This window comes from Rhinolophus sinicus, linkage group LG16 (assembly GCF_036562045.2).
Source record: "Rhinolophus sinicus isolate RSC01 linkage group LG16, ASM3656204v1, whole genome shotgun sequence".
NCBI lineage: Eukaryota > Metazoa > Chordata > Mammalia > Chiroptera > Rhinolophidae > Rhinolophus > Rhinolophus sinicus.
This window is the reverse complement of record NC_133765.1, coordinates 3,576,388-3,600,963: the sequence shown is the minus strand read 5'-3', so window position 1 is coordinate 3,600,963 and position 24,576 is coordinate 3,576,388. Positions and strand designations below refer to the sequence as shown.

General features: G+C 47.1%; 1 protein-coding gene across 24 annotated transcripts in view; it reads right to left on the bottom strand.

Annotated features, from left to right (window-relative positions):
* GRAMD1B (GRAM domain containing 1B) overlaps nucleotides 1-24,576 on the bottom strand; it is a 236,009-nt gene that overhangs the window by 6,461 nt on the left and 204,972 nt on the right. For 19 of the 24 annotated variants that reach the window (XM_074321146.1, XM_074321148.1, XM_074321152.1 and 16 more), the window contains 15 exons: nucleotides 21,931-22,015; nucleotides 21,262-21,365; nucleotides 20,425-20,520; nucleotides 19,034-19,114; nucleotides 16,255-16,370; nucleotides 14,232-14,388; nucleotides 12,932-13,121; nucleotides 10,763-10,906; nucleotides 9,658-9,776; nucleotides 9,257-9,399; nucleotides 7,243-7,346; nucleotides 6,397-6,600; nucleotides 5,180-5,270; nucleotides 1,691-1,798; nucleotides 1,249-1,438 (listed from right to left, as the gene is read on the bottom strand). In XM_074321146.1, coding sequence (XP_074177247.1) covers nucleotides 1,249-1,438; nucleotides 1,691-1,798; nucleotides 5,180-5,270; nucleotides 6,397-6,600; nucleotides 7,243-7,346; nucleotides 9,257-9,399; nucleotides 9,658-9,776; nucleotides 10,763-10,906; nucleotides 12,932-13,121; nucleotides 14,232-14,388; nucleotides 16,255-16,370; nucleotides 19,034-19,114; nucleotides 20,425-20,520; nucleotides 21,262-21,365; nucleotides 21,931-22,015 — 1,932 coding nt within the window. The remainder of the gene's footprint in view (nucleotides 1-1,248; nucleotides 1,439-1,690; nucleotides 1,799-5,179; nucleotides 5,271-6,396; nucleotides 6,601-7,242; nucleotides 7,347-9,256; nucleotides 9,400-9,657; nucleotides 9,777-10,762; nucleotides 10,907-12,931; nucleotides 13,122-14,231; nucleotides 14,389-16,254; nucleotides 16,371-19,033; nucleotides 19,115-20,424; nucleotides 20,521-21,261; nucleotides 21,366-21,930; nucleotides 22,016-24,576) is intronic. The other 5 variants (XM_074321154.1, XM_074321155.1, XM_074321151.1 and 2 more) reach the window with 1 other exon arrangement.

Genomic DNA, 24,576 nt, shown 5'->3' with positions numbered 1-24,576 from the left:
CTGGAATTTTACAAGCAGTCTATCCTGTTGGACTCCAATGTCTGGAGACTATCCTGTCTTCCTCATCCTAGTCTTCCCTTCTCCTGAGCATATCTTCAATGCTATCAACCCTTCTTCATGTGACAGGGATTACAAACTCCTCACTATGCTGTTTACCCTCTTTTGGTTAAAAATAGCCCTCCTTAAACGTAGCTCCAAAGCTAAACACATTATACTGGATCCTGATAGCATCACTGAAACATTCTCTCCTTAATTTAGAGCTAAGACCAAATTACGAAGGGGAAATAAAATTTCATATTACTGAGTGCCTCCCAAGTGCCATCAAATGCTGATGGCAATTTCATGAAACAATGATCATAATTCCCATTTTATAAGTGAGGAAGCTGAAGATCACTACTACTAAGTCCTTTGTTTGAGGCTATAAAACTGGTTAGTGGCAAGGCTAGGGCTCTATCTCAGGTCTTATTGACCACAAAACGTTAGAAAGCAACCCCTTAGGAACAGTAATGTTAATGTAACAGAACAAATCCTCAGTCTCCTATCTTTCTGACTCTTCTTGCATAGCAAAGGGAGGTTCCACTATCTTGGCAACCACGTGGGAGATTTTCATAGATATTAAATTCTTCCAGGGGAAGAAAGAAGCTCTCTCCCTGATAAAACTAAGCTAATTATTGATTTTGCCCCAGGACAATTTTCTTAAATAGATGCATCTAATTTTTAGAAGGAATACAGGCAATTCCACTAGGAAGAAGATATTATGAAAAAAAGACATAATACAGCCATCTCCCCAGACTGTCAGTGCAACCTCTGGAGAAGAGCACCATATTGGAGGTTGTGAGTTTGTGTGAATGTTTTGAAAGCGGGGGAGGGGAAGGCTTATATCAAAAAGAATTAGGGACATGCCTGCTGGGAAGACAATTCTCTGTAAAAAGGGGGTTATCTCTTCAAATGTCTGTCAGATGGCTATGGGTTACCCACCCCCTCAAAAAAGTTCTCTTTCCATCTAACCTACAGTTTTCCTGCTACAAATCCAGTGTGTTATTTTATTATTTGGGGGAATAGACCTGTGTTTCCAAAAGCTCCCTCAAGGATGGCTTTAAAATGCGAACAATGGATGGCTTAGGACAAGAATGAATGGGATGATGAGGTCCAGCGATAGTGATGGAGACAGTGATTTTTCTCAGAACACAGGGAAGGAGTTCCATCTCCAGAAGACTAGGGCAAAGAGAGAAGGTGGGGGCATCTCACCTGGTCAAGAAGCATCACCGAGGATTTGATGATCTCCCTCCATTTTTGGAGCTCAGTATCGTGGTACTTTTGTTGGGACTCTAATAGCTGGGCCCATTCTGTCTGAGACTGGGGTAACCTGTGAGGTGGAAGAAGGGGTACCCCAGCAGCTGGAGTTATGCTCAGTGGACTGTTCTGTGCTCCCAGACCCCTAAAGGACAGAGAGTCACATCAGAGTGCTTTGTCCTCTGCTCACTGCCCCTGGTGCCCCTGTGACCCAAATCAGAAGTTGACTAAAACTATATGGACAGTTTTCAGAGCTTGCTGATGGACTCCTCCACCCCAGAGAGTCATTCCTTGGCCAAGCGCAGTCGGGCAGTTCCCAAGGAGACTGGGAGGCAGGAGGCAGGGCATGGTGCTGTGTGGGGGAGAGGTGGTGGCAAGGGGAAGAGGCCAGGATTACCTTTCTTGGAGCCTTAGACCCTGCCAGGCAGTGAGGGTCTGTGTGGTGTATTCCAGCATCCAGAGTTTGTAGAAGAGCATCACATTCAGGAGGACCAGAAGCACCAGACTAGGAAGGAGACAAGGGACAAACAAGAGCAGTGAGAGGTGACCGGAGAAAGCATGGCCCTCTATGAGCTAGGAACACTCCCACCCCACAGGCGGCTGTCCTGGACCAGTGGGTCGCCTGAGGCATGGCCATGAGTGAGTAAGTGAGCGGAGGGATGCCGCAAGGGGGGGAGAGAGAGAGAAGCACTCTAATCTGGCGGGGCCAGAACATAACACGAAAGCTATGGAGAGGTGTGTGGGGTGAAGGCATTGGGAAAGAGAGACACACACAAGTCACCCAGAGGCTGGGTGCCTGGGGGGAAGAGAGGTAAGATGGAGAGGAAAAGAGATGAGAGGGTAAAAGGAGCAATCACAGAACCAGTACCTGAAACAGATCCTAATGGGAGCAGGAAAGAAAATGGGGAGGAGGCAGAGGTTAGAAACAGACGTGTGTGGGGACGGGGAAGCTGCACTTCAATTGAGCCAGAGAGAGAGACTCTATGAGAAAGAAATACTAGCAGCAGAGACACAACAGAGGAGGACTAGCAAGACAGGAGCAAGAGAAAGCAATTGTGAGCCGACTTTTAGGGTGTCAAGGGTGATAAATCAAGGTAAGATGACTCCACCTCCACAACTTTAGGACACAACTGAAAGGTGACACTGCATGAGGAACTCAGTGGGATTCCCAGCTGTGCCCCTGGTGTGCTGTCCAGATGTTGGCAGAATTGTTCTAAAGCTGTGGGCTCTGCCTCCTACCTGCCACAGGCCATGGGAGTCACAAGGACGGGCTGGGGTTTCCACCAGAGGAGCCAGACTTGGTGGGAGACAAGGAGGTGGCAAGGACAATCCAGAGGCCAGAGCACCCAGCGGGGAATGGAGAGTCACCAAGAGACAGAAAATTCCCTTCTCCTCTTGGCTGCAGTGGCAGCCTAAAGATAATTTTATGACAGGTCACCAGATGAAGACATGAAGAAGAGTCCGGTAAAGAGAGGATCCAGAACTGGCCACAAATAAATCCTGGCTTCTCCGAAACACACTTGCTCAACAGGACAATGACGCTTGGGGCTGTTACATGGAGCAAAGGGACACACGTAAAGCACCCTACGCACAGGAGGCCCTCCACGATGAGGACTGTTTTCATTACAGGAGGAGGTACAGACACACATAAGAAAAAAGATGACAAAATGGGAAGAGAAAACAAATAGATGGAAAAAGACCAACAGAGAAAATCTCACTTGTGCTTCCAATTGGCACCTGGAAATTCCTGAGGCCACTCGGCTGTGTTCTCCACAAGAATTTCTAAATTTTGTGTTGGGTTTCAATGATCCTCCTGTAATTCTCAGCACACACTGGATCATCTGACTACCCATCTCTTTAGTGTGAGCTGCACACAATCTTAGCACCTGTGTCTGGCTTTGTGTTATTACCCTGTCTGTGCTCAGTGAAGGTCAAGCAACCTCTTCATGCTTTTTGAGTGGAGGCCTGGCAGTGGTCTAAAGAGAGAAAACAGGCGGAGGGCTGGGTGCTCATGGGCAGGCGAATGGTGGCTCGGGCCTGCCAGAGCCACCCACACGCACACCATCAGCAGACCCCCCGCCTGGACCCACTAGTGTTGACTGACAAGGCTTGATTATCCTAAACTAATGAAGCCCCAAATTTAGTTAACACCACGCTCTACAATTTACTCAGGTGAGCAGGCCCTCTGTACTTCATGTCAAAATGCAGAAAGAGGTTAAACACAGAGCTAACCCATAGTTACTTTTATATTACCAAACCCAACATCAGAGATTTAGTTTTAACAACAGCACACATAACTTTAAAGTGACGATGCTAAATGTGAATTTTACTGGTTTTTGTATTTAATGTTGTAAAAAAAAATCTTTGCTTCTCATGCCATATTCAGAAGAATTTTACATCTACTTTTTTGTTGCATATTTAATTAAGATTAATAAGAGAGCCTTCCTCATGGGACTTGGGGTTTGTCCTCAGCCCCATTTTCTTTCTCACACTCGCTCTCTCTTCTGGTGATCTCATTCATACCCACAGCTTTAATGCTACTAATAATTAAATCAGCAGCTGCAGCCTAAACTTTTCTCCTGAGCCTCAGGTCCACATCAACACATATCTACCCATCACCTTCCCTTGGATAACCTATGGTAACTCAGAGACATTGGGAACTCACAGCATCTTCTCTGACAACTTTCTGCTAAGTTCCAGATTTCCGTTAATGACACCATCATCTATGAACAGGGGACTCAGTAAGTCATCTTCCTTCACTATGTAACCAGAGGTCACAAGTCTCTCAGGCCCAGTTCCTCACCTCAGTCTGTGAGCTCCTCCTGTTTTCATCACTGCAGTCTACTCCGACTGATCTCCCTGCCGCCAGAAAGAGTGATTTTGTTTTCAAATGTAAATCCAACCATGTCACTCCAGGGCTCAGTTCAGTGTTTCCTGAGGATAGGGCTGTGCTGTTGCTTCTGCCTCTGAAAATGCTTTAGTGAAGCTCTGGGCTGGTGGTGGGCGGGAGGGTTACAGAAGCAAGACTGAACTAGAGATAGTCTAGGGCCTGGTGAACAGCCAGTAGTTCCTGTGCCCCCCACCCACCTGTACCCCCACATTCTCACAGCACACTCCCATCCAAGAAGGGCTGGGCATGAGGCGGTGAGCTGAACCAAGTGGAAGAGCTGTCTACACTTATGGTCCTAGCTGCTCTCTGCTCAAAATGGTTTATGAAAGTCCTCAGCAGGGGCTGTGTCCTCAGACATCAGATAGCTGTGTTCTCCTGTCTTATGCCTTCATTGCTTTCAACCAACTTTTTCCTTAGCCCAACATCTTCCTGTGCAAATTACTGCGCGTTCAGTTTTATAGCATTGTGGTAGTTATTATAAATTGTTTACAACAAAATAAGCATATACTTTTCCTGTAGTCATTGATTTTACCTGGTTACCCTGCCAAAGTGTGGGTTCCATGAGGGCACAGTCCTAATGCCTGGCATGGAGCAGAAACCCGGAACATCGCTCACAAACAAATGAATGGGCTCCTAGAATGCTCTGTACCATCTCTATGTTAGCATTTATCCAATGGTGTAGTAATTTTGAGTTTCCTATCTGTCTTACCCACTTGAAATTGAGTTCCTGAAGGGCATGGATGCTGTATGCGGCATTCTCTTCTGAATCCAGGAGGCCTAGCATACAGCAAATGCTAAATAAAACAGAGAAAAAGAAGCAAAGAGGCAAAGAATGACAGACAGAGCAACTGATCTGAAGAGAGAAGACTAGCAGACAAAGAACAAAAGCAGGACAATAAGGGCACTCATACACCTGAAGAGACTGGGAAGGAGGCAGCAGGCAGGAAAGGGAAGGCAGCGGGGCAGAGGTGGGGAGGACAGCCTGGAATCCCTTACACACAGCTGATAACCAGCAGCAGCTTGGACACGCTCTGCAGGTGGAAACCGTTGGCGGTGTCCTCAGGGATGTGCCGTGTCTGCGTGGAACCTGCAGGGAAAATAAAGAGGCTGTTACCATCACGGCCCACAAGTCCACCGAATGCTGATGTGACACTGGTCATGCACAGAACTTCAGGGAATGACAGAAAACTGTCCATGATGCTGTCAGGACAACAATGTGATAGATATACCCTGCCTTCCAAAAGTAGAAGGTAAGTTCCTCAAGGGTAAGGTCATGGGTTGGGTCAGGTAGGTGGTTATTAAAGTCACTGAACAAATGAGAAAATCAACAGACCTATGTAGCCAGGACATAGTGATGCAGGACAAAGTGATCTGCAGCTGTGGAAGGGGCAACAGCACTGTGCTAGGACTAGACACAGCTTTCAGCTCGGGCTTTATCCACACCAGCTCCATGATACTGAGCAAGTCATATCACCTGTGTCAGCTCATTCAAATCCAATGTTAGTCAGAAATCCCATATGTAAAACCTATGCTGTGGGAGTGCTCTAGCAGAAGCTGGGGGGAGGGACACGGAAGGCTGGCACTCTCCTGCCCTGCTTCTGCCTCCGCTCCTGTCCCCATCCAGCTCTGATGAATGCCCAGGTATGTGCAGAGCACAGTCTGAAAAACACTGGATTGGTTAGTTCCTCAGGCCTCTTACAGCGTCAGGTTTCCATGACTGAGTAAAGGCATGAGGTGATGAATGGCTGGATGGGAAGAGGAGACATACTCAAGGGAGTCTACTGCCTGGTAGGGCAGGTCCTTTGTGGGTCCACGGGGGCCTAGTCAGGGGGGCTGCATTGGACTCCCTGATCTTTGTGTTTTGAGGTGATCTATGGGGTCTGAGCTTCTCCCTGGTGCATTTCCCAAGAACTTGGAAGCTGCACACTTGAGCCTATTCAGGTAGATATGGAGCGTAGGCAGCATGAAGGCATAAACCCAGAGGGATTTTCATTCAGCCAAGCACACATATGGGTTCAGCAGAGGCCGAGGAATTTAAAGGGCAAATGGAAACAGAAAGAGCATCTGGAGCCTTAGACTTAATGAGTTTCGTGCAAATGATATACAGTCTATAACCAAGGTACAAAATGAATGTGCAAGAGTGTGCCTAGGCACAGGCACGTGGCCCAGCCCAAAGCCCTGAGCCACACCACCCGTCCCCACCTGGCACACACCTGCCACGTGCTTGATCCTGTGGCCCACATCTTCATCAGTGGGTGTGGTGACAGGGCTCATCACTTCTTCCAGGTGAGGCACCCGCAGGTGGGCATGGGGACGCTTCCTCCTCCGTACCGTTGGGGGCTTGCTGGCCTTCTCTTTGGGAGACTGTCTGTGCATCTCAGCCAGGTAGGTGCTCTCCGTTTTGGTCAGCTCGCTCTCTGTCAGAGACAAAAAGGCCACAGCAGAGGCTGTCTGCCCATACCTCCAACTCAACACATTGGCCTCCAGAAGCAACTCTGTCTACTCCTAGCTGAATCCTTGCTAAGGGAAGCATTTTCCATACTAAACTCTGGGATGTTAATGGGGAGGGCAGGGGTCTGTCAGGGATGCCCATGAGCCTCAAGCATAGTACTTTAGGGACCCAGCCCGGCCCAAACCCCTTTTCTGGGTTGTTCAGCATCGGGTAGAGACATAGGTTACTGACATCTGCAGCCTCATGTATACAATTTAGGGCACATCATATTTCCTAATAGATGCATTGATAGGCTATTTCCTTTCCATAACAGAATTATCACCAGTGAGACTAGATCTGAGGTTCATTTTTTTTGAGGGGGGTGGGGTCATGGATCCCTTAATGATCTCATAAAAGTTACAGGTATAGTCTCCGAAAAAATGCACATGTTCACACACATGACAAATTTTGTATCCATTTCTGGGGCAGACTTAGGGACCCTATGAAACCCCTTCACTGTCTCAATCTCTCTCCCCATTCTCCATATTCCCCACTCCCCTGAATGGTGACAGCTGCACAATTCATGAAGTTCTATGGTTCAACCAGCATCAATGTTTGTAGCACTCACCTAAATGGCGGAAGTAGTCCTCTAGCCCACTCCAGAAGTTCTTCTCGATAAAAGTTTTCACTAACCCCCAGGGCTGTTTTCGATAGCGCAGCTCTGTGGAGACCCTGCGGATAAAGCCACAAACAAGATCAGCTATTTCCTTGGCAGACCCTCCTCTGCTGGGAAAGGGGAAATTCAGGCTTAAGTCCAGAGCAGCGTCATATTTGTGCTGCACTTCACAAGGTAAGGAGTCCTTTCACATCCATATGGCCACCCTGTGAGGTCAGTGGAGCTAGTGGATTTATCCTTATTTTTATAAGTGAGAACTGATTGTAGAATATTTAAGCAGCCCAAAAGCTGACAAGGGCTCTGACTCCAAGCCCAGAATGATTTCATGACACCATGCTGCCTCCTACTTGGGGGCTCCTGGTGGTACCAAGCAGCCTGCCAGCCTGCCATGGGGGCCCTTCTTTCCTTCTGTAGAGACTTTTAAGTCCAAGTCAGGCTCTATGGTTTCATCATTTCCACCTTTAGGAGTATCATCTGCTACTGGGTCTGGCTCCTGCCTCTTCACTCTACCGAAGACCGCACCAGGTCTTGCTTTGTTCTAAGAATCCTTTCTCCCAGTCACAAGTCTCTCTGCTGCCCATCAGCTCCTTCGTCTCCTACACAGCATTTCTGCTCTTTGCCTCTCCTTAGGTTCATTTTTGTATGTCAGTATATTCTTTCAGTTTATGTTTCCCATGTTTAGGTCTGCCTGCCCTGCCCTCACCTCTTTCCGCAGGGACACTAGCTCCACCCATGGGCTGAGGTGAGCCTGCCTCTGCTTGGAGCCACCTCACCACCACCATCCCCCCAAACAACTATTTACTGAATTGAGCGTGGGCACCCTTTGTAAAGGTCTATCTGTGATCAACAAGCCTCTGTGTGAACTGGACAGCAAGGACATCTGATCAGAAGCTCCTCCAAGGAAGCTGGAAATGAAAAACCTAGCCACTGTGGGGGTAAGGTGAGGGGAGACAGGAGGGCAAAGGGAGAAGGGAGGGAGATAAAGGAAGAAGGAGAGAGGAATAGATGCTCAGAAAGCTGCACAGAAACAACAACACAAAAATTCTTTTAAGAAGATGAGAAAGATATAGGCCTTTTTTGAGGTGTGGGTATTCATATCTTCCTGATTCCTGAGAGATTTCTCTGGAGCCTTTCACTAAATACCTATTTTATTTGAACTATATGAGTGAATTTCTGCTCTAAACAACCAAAAGAACTTGGTTTAAGATATAGGTATTCAAACCAATTATATTTAAATGGGTGGGTGTCTGTGGGTGTCTTTACTTTTCAATCAGACTACAAACTTCTTAAAATGTCAGGGTCTAAATTTCTTCCCTCCTTGAATGCACATCACAGGACAGGACTCTGCACAAACAGCATTCTATCAGCATTTTCTGGACTCTGATATGTGCAGGCCCTGTGCTGAGTGCTGGGAATAAAGTGGTTATTGGACTGGGGTTCCTGCGCGCCAGGAGCTCACGGTCTAACAGGAAGATAAGAGGTAAATCACAGTACACACAGGGTGGTGGAATGAGCACAGGTTTGCAGTTTTAGACCTGGGTTTCAGCACTTACTGGGGATATGACTCTTGGCAAAGTTACTTAACTTATATGACCTTCAGCTTCTTATCTGAAAAATGAGGATAAATCCACCTTCTTGGGTCATTCTAAGGAATGCACTTTAAATATAGTACTTTATAAACTATGGACAAATGATAAACAGCAGTAGTTATAAAAGTTTTAGTGAAGAGACATGCAGAGCAGTAAAGCGAACACATGATGGAGAGAATAACTGTCAGGATAGGGAGGTGGGGGTAGGGTCTTAGAGACTTCAGAAAGAAGGTAGAACAAAGAATGAGTCAGCAGACCAATATTCCCAACCTCCCCTCCCTCCTCAGGAGCAAATGAATATTGCCTAATGTAAGGACTCTCATGAACTTCCTTCCAGAAACTTCCTCTGAGCCCACTGGGGCCGTGAGACACTGCACCTGAGCCGGCTCTTGTTCCGGGCCACTCGCGTGAGTGTGTAGCGGTTGATGGTGTAGAAGTAGTCATGGTACGGCACGTCGTGGGTGAGGACTTCGGCATCTATCACATAACACTCACTCTCCTGGCTCGCCTTGTACATGGTCTGTGGGAGGAAAGGTCCACTGGACACGACTCAAGGAAAACAAGGTGGGAAAAGCACCTCCTTTCCCAATCTCCCTACTTCTGAATGGAGGACCCAGGACCACTGGAAATGGCAGCATCTAAGCATGTGAGATGCTGCTGTTTCGGGGCCAAACAACACCTGCACTCAGAAACTTCATCCTAACATCTGTCCTTAATCCTTCACAACAGAACAGAGGCTTTCCCAGCCCTCTCTTATTTACCTCTGCCCTCGCCTCACCTGTGTCTCCCTGACAGTGGCAGTTTTAGGAGCCAGAGGGTTGGTAAGGGTGATGGTGTAAAGGATCACTCGGCTCTGGTTTCCATTCTCTTCCTTTTTCCATGGTTGGAAGATGATATCTGAGGGTAGAGAAGAGCCCTGGAATGAGGGAGGGACAGATGCATGCCCTCCTCACATCTGAATTTTCCCTCCATGTGAACTTCTCTTGACGCTACTGAATGCCGACTAGCCCCCCAAAGGAAGCCAATGGGAGCCTGAGGGCTGGGGAAGAAGGGTGGGAGGAGAGGGAGTCAAAGCAGAAAGAGGCTCATTGTGGCACTGCCGAGATACTACACAAGGCTCCAGAATGCTGATTGTTCCTGGGACCGGGGCAGGAGGTCTTCGGGCCACCTACAGGGACACTGGCAACACTGGAGTTACTATGATGAGGGCCTGGGATCCTTGGGAACAAGTCCTCTCCTCTAAGGCATGACCTCCTCATGCCCTCAGAATGTTCTCTCCTGGCAGTGGGGTACGCTGATGCCCAAATGTTCTTTCACAGACTCAGAAGCTTAGCAGCTCTGGCCCTCTGGCTCAGGGCCAGAGCCACAGCCCCTGCTGTGAGAGAACAGGGGCAAAGGAATGAGATAGGAGCACAGAGGAGTAAATGATGAACTAGTTTTCAATCCTGGCTTAGCCCCTTCTTAGCTGCATGACCTTGGGCAAGTAATAATAGTGTGATTGCAGTTTCCTTGTGGGGATCACAACACACACAGAGCAGATCTGAGTACATGAGACAACGTAATGTGCTTGGCATATAGCAAGTCCCTACCAGTAAGTGGTCGCTGCTACTCTTTATAGACAGTGAGTCCTGTGAGGCCTTGGTCACTGTGAACCCTTGGGGCCCAGCACCAAACGCCTGGCACACAGTGGGCAAGTATTACATTGCAGGGTTGGGAGAAGGAGAAGCACGCAGGGCCCCGAGGGAGCTCTGGCACTGAGGAAGGCCAGAGAGGGGGTTCCCGGGACCATCAGGGGGCCTGGAAAAGAAGGGCACTTGGAAAGAGAGGGAAGAAGGGCGGTAGAGGGGAAGGGATAGGAGGCGCCAGCCCATGCAAGAACGAACCTGAGAAGCGTCGCTGCTCCATGAAGTCCCGCTGGAAGGGCGAATCGGTGAACAGGAGGTCATAGAGCTTGTCCACACTGAAGTTGAATACTTCATTCACATACTGCCGGCCACTCAGGTCCTCGTAGAAGGCCTGGACCTCCCCTGCATGGACAATATGAGGAAGGAGACAGTGAAGGTGAGGAACAGGGAACCACGGGGAAATCCCCCAGAGCTCTGTGTGGCTAATGTGGGGACGGCCACCATGGGAAGCCATGGAGTGGGGGCTGGGCACCCGGGCTCCTGTTTCCTTCAGCTTCCTTCCTCCGCTGGCATGTACACTATTTACTCCAGATGCCACTCATTCATTCATCCTTTACAAAAAGTCTGGGAATGGACTATTTGCTTTTATCCTTCCAAGCCTCCCTAATTAAGTTGATCTTAGACTCAAATTTAAATAAATAACTATCTCCTGGGCTTGCCGGAGCCAAGAGGATCAGTTATTAAGAGTCTATGTCTCTGGTGATGGAAGGACTGACTTTGGGTGGTGAACACACAATGTGATCTATAGATGATGTGATATAGAATTGTGCACCTGACACTTATGTAACTTTACTAACAACTGTCACCCCAATAAACTTTAATTTAAAAAAGAACATAAGAAAATAGAGTCTAGGGGCTGGCCCGGTGGCTCAGGCAGTTAGACCTCGGTGCTCCTAACTCCGAAGGCTGCCGGTTCGATTCCCACATGGGCCAGTGGGCTCTCAACCACAAGGTTGCCAGTTCGATTCCTCGAATCCTGCAAGGGATGGTGGGCTGTGCCCCCTGCAACTAGCAACGGCAACTGGACCTAGAACTGAGCTATACCCTCTACAACTAAGACTGAAAGGACAATAACTTGACTTGGAAAAATAAATAAATAAATAAAGTCCTGGAAGTACACACTGTTCCCCAATAAAGTCCTGTTCTCCTTCCCCAATAAAATCTTAAAAAAAAAAAAATAGAGTCTATGTAAGTTAACCACGATTGACAACAAATGGCACTGTAACCATGGCATGGATGTGTTCATAGGACGCTGATTAATCTGCAATAATCTATTTGTATGAAAGCTTCTAAGGCTTGTCTGGTCTGCAGGGCCATGATCTCTACCTACACAAGCTCTGCTCTCCCTTCCATAAAACAGCCTATTCCCCCTATGGTTTCAATAACCTTTAATTTTTGGAAGTTTCTATCTGCTATAGGAGAATGTGTCTGAGGGTATAGGTGAGTTCTTAAAGCCCCTGTGCTTGTTCCAAGCCCTCGGCACCCCAGTCCCTGACTACTGCACCTGTAGGGGCTGGTATATGATATCAAGCAGGATACTGACATTTCTGGTACCCCTGTGACCTTGAAGAGGGCAAAAAGTAACTCAAGAGCATCCTACAGGGTCAGCGGGGAAAGCAACCGAAGGTGAGAAAACCACTGCAGATGACCCACAGGAGACACTGTCCACAAATGGATAAGTGAACACTGTCTGCCTATATTCACTACATCAAAACCTACCGCCAATTCAATGAAGGTAAACCATCAACCAAGTTCATGAATACTGAGAATTTGGCTTCTCACTCTGGGAGGTAAGAAGCAGCATGTTCTCGAGTGAGATCCTAGAAGCTAAACCTCTGCAGGAGGGATGTAGGAAGCTATCTACTTAGAAATATTAGAGAGAAGGGCAGTCTCCAGAGTCTGTCTGACCCAGCAATACCTTTTCTTCTGGCCTGGTCTAAGAATCCCCATGTTGGAGTCACTAAAGCAAGTTTCTATTAACATCTAATTATTTCCATGTGGCAGCTAGCTGACTGGCCCTTTCCTTGTGGCATATAAACATTGCCTTACCTTGCATCTCTGTGAGGGACAGAGCTGCAAGGCCAGCCAGTGTCAACAGGGGATACATTTAGTGAGAAGACTGGATGGCCGAACAAAGTATTATCTGTCGAGCAGAAAAAGACAAACATGGAACAATGAAGTTCCTGCAAGTTGCGTTTCTCAAAAAGGATGCTAATAACAAATGTACCTTTTTAAAGAAAAGCTGTTACCCACCCACTCTTCCCCCAGGAACCTAGAGACTGACTCCAGTCTCCATAGAGGGACATCCGTTTAGCCTTCAAAACAGAGAAAGGAAGGGCCACTCTGCACCCATTTTCAAATGCCCACCTTCATCGTGGGTGTCGGAAGAGTCACTGAGCTCGGTGGGGATGTCCTCATTGTCATTGAAGTCCAGTGAAGGGGAGTTCACAGGAGCGATAATGTCAATCTTCTCCCCAATGATGGTGTCAATGGTGAGCTCCTTTTCTAGGGACCCATCGCCCTCCAGCACCTCCTCCTCCAGAGGCAGGCCATCAAACTAGGGTGGAGACAGAGGAAGTTAGGAACCTGGCATTGGGTGCCCTCACACTTACAACAGGAGCTGGCCTGGAGTCCTGCTCTGGGGGTTTACCCCAACCCTGCTGTGAAAGATGAGAGAACACAGTACAAGGTTCTGCCCTTCTCTTATTTGCCATTAAATAGCACACAAAACCCCACAAGTTGGCAGAGTTATCTCCTTCAGTCACAGGTTCATCCCTGGAGCCACAGCTCTACCATGGTATAATAATGTTCGCGTGCCTTGCACTAGCATTAGTACCTTGTTTTCTACAAGGCTCAAAAGGCCTCCTGTGCATTTTTCAATCCATTTTCCCATTAGCCCTGAAAAGGAATAGGTACAATTCTTTACATTTTTAAAGATAACTTCAGAGACAGAAAATGGAGACTGGTCATAAAATGAACGATGTTTTCATTCTAAGGCCAGGTGGTCTGATCTCTAAGCCACTGGAACACAAGGCTCTCTTTTCTGGGAATCCTTCCCTGAGGAACCCTACCTATTCTTCTACTGGCCAGCTCACACCCAGACAGTCTTCCTTCATCAAGTTTCTGTCCCCTCTGTAACCAGGTCCCAGAGGACAGAGATCCTTCTTACACATTTTTATGTCTTTCACAAAGTCTAGCACAGTGGGAGAATAAACCAGAACATATACACTAGGAACTCAAAACTATTATTGATTGAATGGATGAATAAACAGATAACAGTTCTATAGTCCTATATTAATGTACGACTTTGCCTTCAGATCAAGGCAGTGAAAACAAGACCCCAAATAGCTCTCCACCAGATGGGCTGACCTGGACCAGTCCACCAAGAACAAAACTTTCACAGTGGACTTGAATGGATTTCATCTGCTCAGAAGACAAACTAAACCATTATCCGAGACACTGAGAACCCAGCCCTGGATCCTGCGACTATTATCATTAGAGAATGGAGCGAGCCAATCTGTTCCATGACGCCTCACTGTACAAACTGACTACATGTAACCAATCTCCCCTTTATCCACTCCACGGGTTAGGGTCCCATAGCACTAACTAAGCTAGGACACGCTGTCCACTAAGTAGGGAGGGGAAGCAAGGGGCTCACTGCCCATACCGAGACGGGGGCTTCGCTGCTCCCTGTGGATGTCAGTGTGCTGTTGGTGATCGATTTCTTGGGCAGCTGTGGACTAGCATCCGGCTTGGTCTCTATGCTGCTTTTGGATGAGCTGTCATTCACTTCATTCTCTTCTACAGGGATCTCCTCACAGTACCTAAAACAAAGACACCATGAACCCATGTTATCCTCAGGGGCCAAGACTGCCAATTATTCTAAGAACCTCAGACCTAGCAATCTGTTCAAAACTGTGGGCTTTCTTGCTTCTTGGCTTTGCGTATGGTCTTCCTCTAACCATTCCCCACTCCCATGTTGCTCTCCTGAAACCTCCTTCCCACCTTACACACCCAACTCCCATGTAAAATTTCTGGCTCCAAACTTACCTTTTCTAGGCGCCCTCCTTAGATCTATCCTTACCTAAATATGACCATTATTTGTCTTAAACTATTCTTCCCCCCGACTGGCGTGCCATCCCATCCCAACCTGACCATTTGACTCAAACATTTGAGCTCTGAGCACACATACACTTTCCTACACAGTGACTAGGACAGGTCAATAGACATTAGTGTCCTTTGAGAGTCCTGCCCAGATTCTGGATCATAACTAGTCAACTCGGCATTGTACACCTAAGGCAAACCCTCCTTGAGCTAAAGGTGGGGGCCCTTCTAGGGACACTTCAGGAATGCGTCTCCCAAAGGAGAAATCACCATTGTCATCATCAACATCTGACTTATATTTTACATATTATCTCATGCGGATACATAGCAGCTCTGAATAATCATTGCATGCATTTTAAAGATAATCAAACTGACATTCAGAGGTTAAATGATGCCACTACTAAGCGTCAGAAATCATTCCTAAGCCCAGGTCTACATACTACACATTCGCTTCTCTTTCCTCGCTTTCTATTCCTCTCTGCCTCTCACACTACCATCAAGCCTCTATCTGCCTTCTAACCTCAAGCATGTTTGTACAACTTTGCAGCCCCATCTTTCTTAACATACCAACAGCAAGTGATAGCGATACCCCTTCTCCTTAAAATTTCCTTCCCTTGGCTTCTAGGATATGAAACTCTCCTAGTGTTCCTCATATCTCACTGCCTGTTCTTTGATGATTTCTTTTGCTGCTTCTTCCTCTTGTTGGCCCAGTTCTTGAACTTCTTCCTAGGTCCATTCAGTTACGTGGTGGTTTCAGCCAATCTCATGGCTATTCACTAAAGTTCCCAAGTGTATGTCCCCAGCCCAGACTCCCCAGTGAACTCTACACTCACATACACAAATGCCTACAAGACAATCTCCACTTAAATAATAGTCACCTCAAACCTAAGTTGCCTAAAACCAAGCTCCTGTTCTTCCCCTCAAATGCACTCTGCCTATAGAACTGTCCATCTCAGTTTGGAACAACTCTATCCTTCCACTTGGTAAATCCAAGAAAACCTTAAGGCCACCTTTGGTTCCTTTCCAATAAATCAGCAAATCCTTCAATATATTTCTGGTTCTACCTTCAAAATATATTCAGAAACTAACCACTTATTTAAGCCAATTCTACTGTTACCCACCTGGTGCAAACCACCATCCTCTCATCTACACGATCTAAATTATTCAACAGCCTCTTCTTAGCCAGTCTGCCCTAGGTCCCCTTTGTTCTATTTTCAACCCAAGAGCCAGAGTGATCCTGTTAAAATGTTAAGTCAGATATTATCAATTATCAACTCAAAGCCTTCCCAAGGCTTCTCATCCTACTCTGAGTAAAAGCCAATCACCACATTGGTCAAAGGGCCCTCAGAATCTGCCTCCTGACCTCCCTAATCTCACCTCTTCCCATCTGCCCTTTTTCCATTCCACCCAGCGACCTGCTTATTGTTCCCCTCTGCCTGGGAGGTCATCCCGCAGGTATCCTCCTGGTTCGCTCCCTCACCTTCTTCAGGGCTTTACTTAGATGTCATTCCCCAGTGAGGCCTTCATTGCCATCCTAGCCCCTCTTGGAAAGGCTCCCTGGGCAGCCTGCCCTCTGCCTCTCTCACCCCATCGTGTTGAAGTCGTCATCGGGGGGCACATAGTCCTCATCGTCACTGGTCAGGCCCAACTCATTCCCGTAGCACTGGTGAACGAAGTGCCAGAGCTCCTTGGGGCACAGGGGCTGCAGGGGACAACAGAGAGACTCTGATGCTTCCTTCCTTGGGACCCCACTCTACAGGGTGGCACTGAGTTGAGCTGGACTCCCTTGAGGGTAGGAACAGCCAAACTTCACTCTCCCTAGCTGAACTGAGAGAAAGCAACGCCTCCATGACAATCTCATCTACCTCCCCTACCCTCCTCTCAGGAGCTCAGCAAGACACCAATCTTCTACCCAAGAATACGTATGTCTTTTAGCAAAGCCAGGAACCTGACCTCTTCCCTCAACTCAGGTTTGCATGTGGGAGCTACTGACCCCTTGAGGATGGTAACTGTTCACTTTTTGCTCCTGTGCATGAGGTCCAGCATTAAGTGGCATAAACCAGTGTTACTCTGGGACCAAGGTGATCACAGAGCTTCTGGGTTGGACATGGAATGAGCACTGGAGATCCCTTGAGCCAGTCTCCCTGACGTTGCAGAAATCTTCTTATACTAACAGTGGCCATGTAGACCTGGCTGGATCACATCCAAGAATGAGGCATGACTTTAAAGGTGGCCCATTCCATAGCTGGACTGTTCTTGTGGTTAGAAAGAAGCTTACATTCTCATAGTTTAAGGGGCCTCAAAGATCATTGCATCTGATCGTCTCCTGACTAGCTAAATACTTCCTTCTGTATTCTTAAGGAGAAGCAGTTTGTCTACAGTCCTGTGTATTAGTTCCAGTTTTTCTTATTTCAGTGGGTGTCTACATATCTTCCTCAAAAGCACTGTTCTGAAAAAAAAAGTTAGCTCTCATGAAGTTGAATTTCAGGAAAGAGGCAACAGATTGTCAAAGAATTAAGATCAGAGGTGGAGACCACAGATGAGTCTCAGGTTGGGAGGAGGAGGGGAAGTTGCTAGGGGTAAGTATGTGACAAAGAAGGAGGGCAAGAGCATTAAGAAAAACAGAAGCAGTAAAAAAAAAAAAAAAAATCAACTTAAAGAATGTTTCCCACCAGCAGATTTGATAAAGAATCTGAGAACTCTCCACGTGCATCCTTTCAAGGTGTGGTTTAGAAGCAGGCAGCTGGCAGGATGCCATGAAGTGGGGCTCCGGTTTTCCAACTACAGAGAACTGCCCGGGACGGCACAGTCGGGGCTTTCTGGGGGTGGCAGCTCTGTGCTGGCCCTCACAGTGTCACAGGGAGGCACTCCTTCCCTTTTATCTGGATCTGCTCCTCCTATCTCTGTTCTTACTTATGTTTACCATTCATCCAGCCTGGGCCATATTTGCTTCTCTGCCAAACCATGTCTTCCCTTCCTTAATAATTCACCTTCTCCGTGCAAGCTTCCCTGAGCAGTGCCACCTGGCTCAGCTTGTTTGACGAGTCAGGACAAGCACAGTTAGCAGACCCTACTCATCAGGCAGAACTCGTACACTTATTTTGTTAACACTTTTGTGAACCGTACGTACGACCCTGACAGTCGTTGTGAACTGTACACTCAAACTGCCCAGTGGACACTCAAACACCATTATCAATGGCTAATAAATGCACAAGATCTCAGCTCAAGTTAGGTTACCAGGATTTATACCAGGGCTATAGACTTTCACATTAGAAGAAACTCTACATAATAAATCTACTCAATTTTCTTCAGATAGTAGTAAGTTTGGGCTAAAGTCAAGGTAGATACACTCATATATATAACTATATATACATAACATAATTATAGTTGTATTATATAATTGTTTTCTTTTTGCTTCTCTCTCTAGCTTGGAGGCTGTTTCTCAACGCTCCATGATCAAACGGGCGTCCTCTAAGGGCTGCAGCCATGACATGGCCTTCATCTGCATCGCCTCCCGGTGTCCCTCAAATACCCGAGTAGTCAACTGGCACTGTACTAACTCTGTTTCCTTAGTTTCTGTGTTTTTGATGCTTTGGTATCTGAAGCCTTGCTGACTGGGGAGGTGAATTCCCAGGTTTAGCTAATTCCTGGCGATAGAAAACCACCCATCTAAACGTGCACTTTTCCTATGGAACCAGCCAATCCAAAGCCCCGTCCATCCAACCACCTTCTTTATTTTGCTCTTACACTCCAGGCCACTCATCACCCCAGGGACAAGGACCAGGCAACTGGAGACAGTCTCTACACCCTCAAGCCCTACTGAATTATTCAAACCAGCCAATCCTACATCTGCTTGGCCTGCCTCCCCTGCCTCCCCCATTACTTCCTAGGGAAAACCATAAGAAAAGCTCTTGCCCATGCTGTCTCCATGCTCTCTTTGCCTCCTGACTGCCCCGGTGCTTCCCCACATGGCGTGATGTACCTCTGCTTTTAGGGGTCTGTAAGTATAAAAATTTACAGCTAGTCATTTCCATGTGTGTCTGTGTGTTTCACCATACCTGATTAAAACAAATCCTGGTACATTTAAAACAGTGAAACTGAAGTGCCTGAAGTCAGTGAAGGCCCTGCTGCAGGCAGCTAAGGCTGTTCACATAAGAGGAGAGATTACTTTCAGGACTCAGGTCAACACCACAAACGAGAAAGTCTGGGGGACTTCCAAAACTATGAGGAAACATGGGCTTCTTTGGGGCTGGCCAATGGATCAGTAAGAGCAATCTTCCATAGGGCCCGTGCCCAGGGGGAAAGAACATTCTGGTAGGATATGCATCCTCCTCAGGCTGAAGGAAGTGGCTGGGCAATACTTACCTTTTCAAGGAGCGCGTTCTGCCACAGCCGGAACATCATCATGTATGTCCTATCCCGGGCCCCAAATGAAGTAAAAAAGTGCTGGATTGGAAGAGAAAATGGCAAGAAATGTCTGTCAGGACTTACAATATAATAAATAGAGACATGCTGTTCCTTCCTTTTATGAAAGCTACTGATTTCATCCTCAAATACATAGCACAGGTACTCTAGTAACAGGGATCACACAGGTACCTGGGACATCTAAGTCCCCACTGCAACAAGTCTTTCAATATTCACCCACACTTTCCTCAGTGCTTCTCTCTCTTGTTTGAAGGTTTCATCTCCATAAAAAACTCCTATCGCCCACCTACTGGAACGGGGTAAGTGGTGAGCTGTGAGCCAGCCTAAGCAGGGAGAGAAGACAAACCCACTCACCCACTCACCCTTTCACCCCTTAATTCAACAGATGTTTAAATATTAGCATGCACTAGGTACATGCTTGGGGCATGACAGCAAATACAATGGAAAGAGACTCCTTCTCTGATGGAGCTTACACATTAGTGGGGGCCTTTTATAACATGTAGGAAGAAAGCGACAAAAACCAGGTTTTACTGAACACATTCTAGGTGCTTCACAAAGGTTGCTTCACTTACACCATACAAAGCCTTGAACAACAAACATAACTGCTAATACCTAATTAAAAAAAAACAAGCTGGTGAAGTTAGGCGACTTCTGCAATACAAAGCTGATTCGTTACAGAAACAATTCAAACCAAAGACCATCAGACCCCAGAGTCTTATGGTTCTTGTCACTGAACTGCCTGAGTCCAAGAACATTGTCAACCTTGTGTTGGGCAGAAACCCTGTCCATCCTGAGCCCTGAAGCTATTAGTCTTTAGGCTCTGTTTAAAGGTCAAAGATCACAGTGTTTTCTCTGCCCTAAATTTTATCTTCCACATTTTACCCAAACTCATATGGACAATTCATTTGCTATCAGACTCCTCATCCCTCTTCATGAGCTATGCTGAAATATAATGATAACAACTTACATTTGTACAGTGCTTTACAATTTAAAGTTTTCAAATGTTTGATGTCATTTCAACACTGTTAAATAGGTATTGTTGGCTCCATTTTACATATGAGAGAGGTTACATAACATCCCTACAGTCACAGGACACAAATTCAGGTGTTCTGCCTCCAAGTCCAATGTGCTGCTACTCTCCCTCATCCCTGCTCAGACCCCAACACTCTGCCCACCGTGGACGTGCTTCCCGCCATGTGCATCACTTTACCACCTCTCGCCCCAATCCTATGGCCTCCCCATTAATCCAATTAAAGGGCAGAAATACAGGCATGGAGCACTGGGGTTTGGGGGAGGAGGGAGTAGAAAGTCCAAGATTAGACTCCACTTACCTTTTCCGAGTCAGTGCAAACTTGGATGGCATTGGGAATGAGGCGAGCTGTCTTTTCTTTAGTCATGGAGCAGATGTCTTTCAAACGAACGGTCAGCTGGTGTTCCCACAGGGACAGAGAATGGGTCATGAAAACAAGAAGCATTAACAGTGTGCTCACGTGGCAACAGTTCAGACAGAGGAAATCAGATCACAGTCTATATATTTCTAAACCTCCTTAGAGATCATCTGGTTTAGCCCCTAATTTCACAGAAGCCACATAGTGAGGTGGTGACTGAGCCTCACCTGGAGCCCAAGGGCATCTTGATTCTTGGTCCATGGAGCTTTCTTATTTCTACACAGTCTGATAAATGTGTCGAGGTCCCATCACTGTGCCACTTATAGAAACACAGAACGTACCACTGGATGGGACCATAAAAGTCACCTAATCTATCTTTTCCCACTTTATTTTGTAAGATGAAACAGAGGCAAAGGAAGAATACAGCACTAGCCTAAAATCACACAGCTAATTAGTTTCAGAACCCAGAAAGTTGTACTTGCAAAAGTGTACAAGCCAGTTCTTGTGTCCCAAGTCCAATGCCCTTTTTCCTCTACTATTCTGCCCTCTGTGGTGACTCCTGCCAAATATTTACCTCTCAACACTTTGTTCAACACCCAAGAAGGGGGGCGGGGGAGGACCTGGTAGAGGAGATCTAGCCTTCAAGACTCAGGCATGTGTTTTAGTTAATTATGCAAGGACTTGGGTAGAGTATAAAGTCAACAAAGGGAAGAAACTAGGGGCAGCTTGCTAAGCTACAGCCCAAGGGAAGACCCTAGGGAGTAAGCCCCAGGTCTTTACCAGAGTTTCCCAGCGGAAGATGTTGCTGTAGAAGCAGATCCAATTTTCAGAGAGGTAGAGTCGGCCCTGAAGAAGAATGTCTCTTTGGAGTGCACATGAGTAATCTGTGGTAGGATGGACGACAAAGGAGCTCAGCCACATGAAGCATTTTCTGCAAACCACTACAAATTAGGCATGCCATCCATCCCAGCAGCATCAGGGGAGCCCAACTGCCTACCACCAACTGGGTACATTTGAACTAGTAGCCACGGGAGTCCCTAGCATCTCATGATCAGGAATATGAAGGATGTGAAATACGTTACTACCCAGAGGCAGAGGAACGGCTGAGGCAGCAGAGGGGAGCAAGAAAGTTAGAGGTAGAAAAGGCCAATAAAATCATTTAACTCCCCTCTGCGGCCCACAATTGTCGCATCCCTTCACTGCTGGACCATCTGCAGAGATAAGAGTGGCAGTGACTCCTCCCAGGTTGGGTTCTCTCTTGAGGCCACCGCACACGTAGTGCTCAGCGCTGAGCCCCAACCACTGGGGTCAGTGCTTGGGACAGTCTCTCTCCCTCTTCCCAGACAGACTTCCTTACTTGGTGAACCTCTAGACAGAAGCAGCCTGAGTGCTACCCTAGGACTCCCAAACCTCCTTCCTGGCCTCCCACACCCAGGTCACCTAGCTCACCAACAATGAGGCGCTCCGTGTCTGGAAGTTGCTTAAAGAGCTTTCTGAAGTCTTCATTTCTCTGCTTGTAAGTGGGGCTTAACACCTGCATTACAATGGCCCAGGTTAGTGAGATGTTCCCAGGTTCTGTGGGGTTGGGAAGGAAGGTGCAGGAGAAGCATGTGCATGCATGCTTAAAAGGCAACGATGGCGCTCTGTTATCCCATAGACCCTGGCAGGTCAGGGAAGACAAAGGGGGCTTGGCAAGAGAAAACACTGTGGACAGAATCTGATACTGTGAAAGGCTTTGTAGCCAACGTCAGTCAATGAGAAAAAGTCAAACATACTACTAAGCAGGGCCCCCATTACATCCTAAGAAGAGACAGGAAGTGGGGACACCTCCAGGAAGCTTCCTGGGACCCACCATATCAGCTACTACTATTCTGGCTTCTGCTAGCAGGAAGCACCACCTTGACAGTGAAGCAGGGAAACAAGGGAGGTGTCCCCCAGGTTCCCAGCAGGACCCAGAATATGGTGGTGCCCAGCACACCTCTCAGAAGAGGTTATCATGACTAACACAGTAAGCATTTGCTGTGTGTGAAATTCATGATTGGAAAAAGAATCCTAAGACTAGTACAATTTTATATATCAATTACATCTCAATAAAACTAGGGGGAAATTGCACTTTTACAAAGGCTGTACTGAACAACAACAATCCCGCCCCCCACCCCCCACCCCACACACAGAAAGCTAGTAGTAGAATAAGCACACAAGTAGGGAATTTAAAAGCATAACTGGCAATTAGAGGCACCCAACCTCATTCCCTTACCGTCCTTTACAAAATTATCCAATCCAATCTTTATGTTACCGATAAGGAAACTAAGGCCAGAGAGAAGTCCCCTGCCCAAGGGCCCCCAGCTGCTCCATGGCAGATCTCTCGATCCCTGGTCCTGTGCTCACCTCTTACCACCACCTGTGCCTCCAGATGCACCTGTGCCCACCTAGTTTTGGGGGTGCCTCAGTGCAGACTCACACCCATAAACTGCCTTAGCAATTCCTCCTTGGAAATACCATGAGCCAGTTGAATATACAGAAATCCTGCTGTTTCCAAGCTCACATTCTTAAAATTACAAGAAAAGAAAGAAATGCACCGTGTAGATGAAAGGCACCCAAGGATGATACATAAAGACAAGTGCAAAACGCAGAAGAGCCACATATTGCAACAGAGAGACATCTGCACTCCACCCAGGCGATTCGTTGACCTACGTACTTATGCCAGGAGTACACACATGCAGACAGACTGTCCTGGTGATGGTGACAGATGGATCTTAGCCATTTACAGTTTCTCACCCACTCCCCTAGGAACCCACTGGTATACAGCTGTTGCAACAACAGAAGGAGCTTTGGATTGTTCATTTCTTGCCTTTCTGTAAAGCTGAATGGCCCACAAGAAAGCGGAGGCTGTGGCCCGAGCACATTCACAACACGCACTGACTACCTAAGTGGCCCGATGGCTCTTGCGCTAGAGGAAGTACTTCAGGAAGTTAGAAAATGGCAAGATTGCAGTTCGGAGAGGTTTTCCAAAGACAGGGAAGACAGTGCTTTCAACTACTTTACCTAGAGTGAATTTGAGACTTTGGTTTTGGCTTACTTACAAAATGAGTTGTACTTGTAATAGTGGACACCCTGCTACCTTCCCCAGAGCAATGCCTTGTTGGAGAATTCCAAACTTCAAAAATCACCTGCCATAAGTTTGAACCAAGTATCAGGGCCACTGGGAGTGAATATCTGGAAGCCATCCCATCCTGTGACTTCTATGGCTAGAAAAGACCCCAGAATACAACATGCCTCTGGCCCATGTGTTACTTTCAAACTGATGCTGAGATATCCAATCTACATGGCTCGCTGGCCTCGCAGAACAGAGTCGCAGAGCAGAGCCACTGAAAACATGTGCTTGCCCCTCAGTGTGTCTGAACTGTATTTAACTGAACTTCTAAGCTACAATTAAGCTAACATGGAATGAGTGAGTTATTACCATCACCCAGTACTGTCACAGGCCCTCCACACACAGAATTTCATTTGACCGCAGGGTTGTGTTTATTATCTCCTTTTACACGAGGAAGTTGAGGCACAATGAAGAAGCGGTGAAGCAACTTGCCCAAGGAATATGGTTACTAAGTGGAGAGTGGATTGTGAGCCAAGGCAGCCTGACTCAGAGCTCCTGGTCTGAGCCATCAGTTTATCTGGCCTCTGGGTCCTTGAGCCAAGAGGGGAACAACAGAGACGCCCCAGCAGATCACACTCTCGGGGGATGAGAAGTTCACCTGGGCCCCCCATTAGCCTTCTGTGCCCACAGGCAGGTCTTTTTTTTTTTTTTTTTTTGGTGGAGAAGGGGAATAAAGTTTTGGTTTTACGAGGTGAAAAAATTCTGGAAATTGGTTGCACAACGGTGTAAATGTACTTAACGCTATTGAATGGTATACTTAGAACTACGTAGGATGGTAAATTTTATGTTCTATGTATTTTACCACAGTTCCAATACCAGCCTGAGGATGAGCCTACCGGGGGCCCCAGACCCCCTTGAGGTGAAACGACATCAGGACTCCAATTGCCTGAGGCTTGGCAGTCCTCCTATTTCTGATGCTCTTTCCATATTGCTCTCACCCT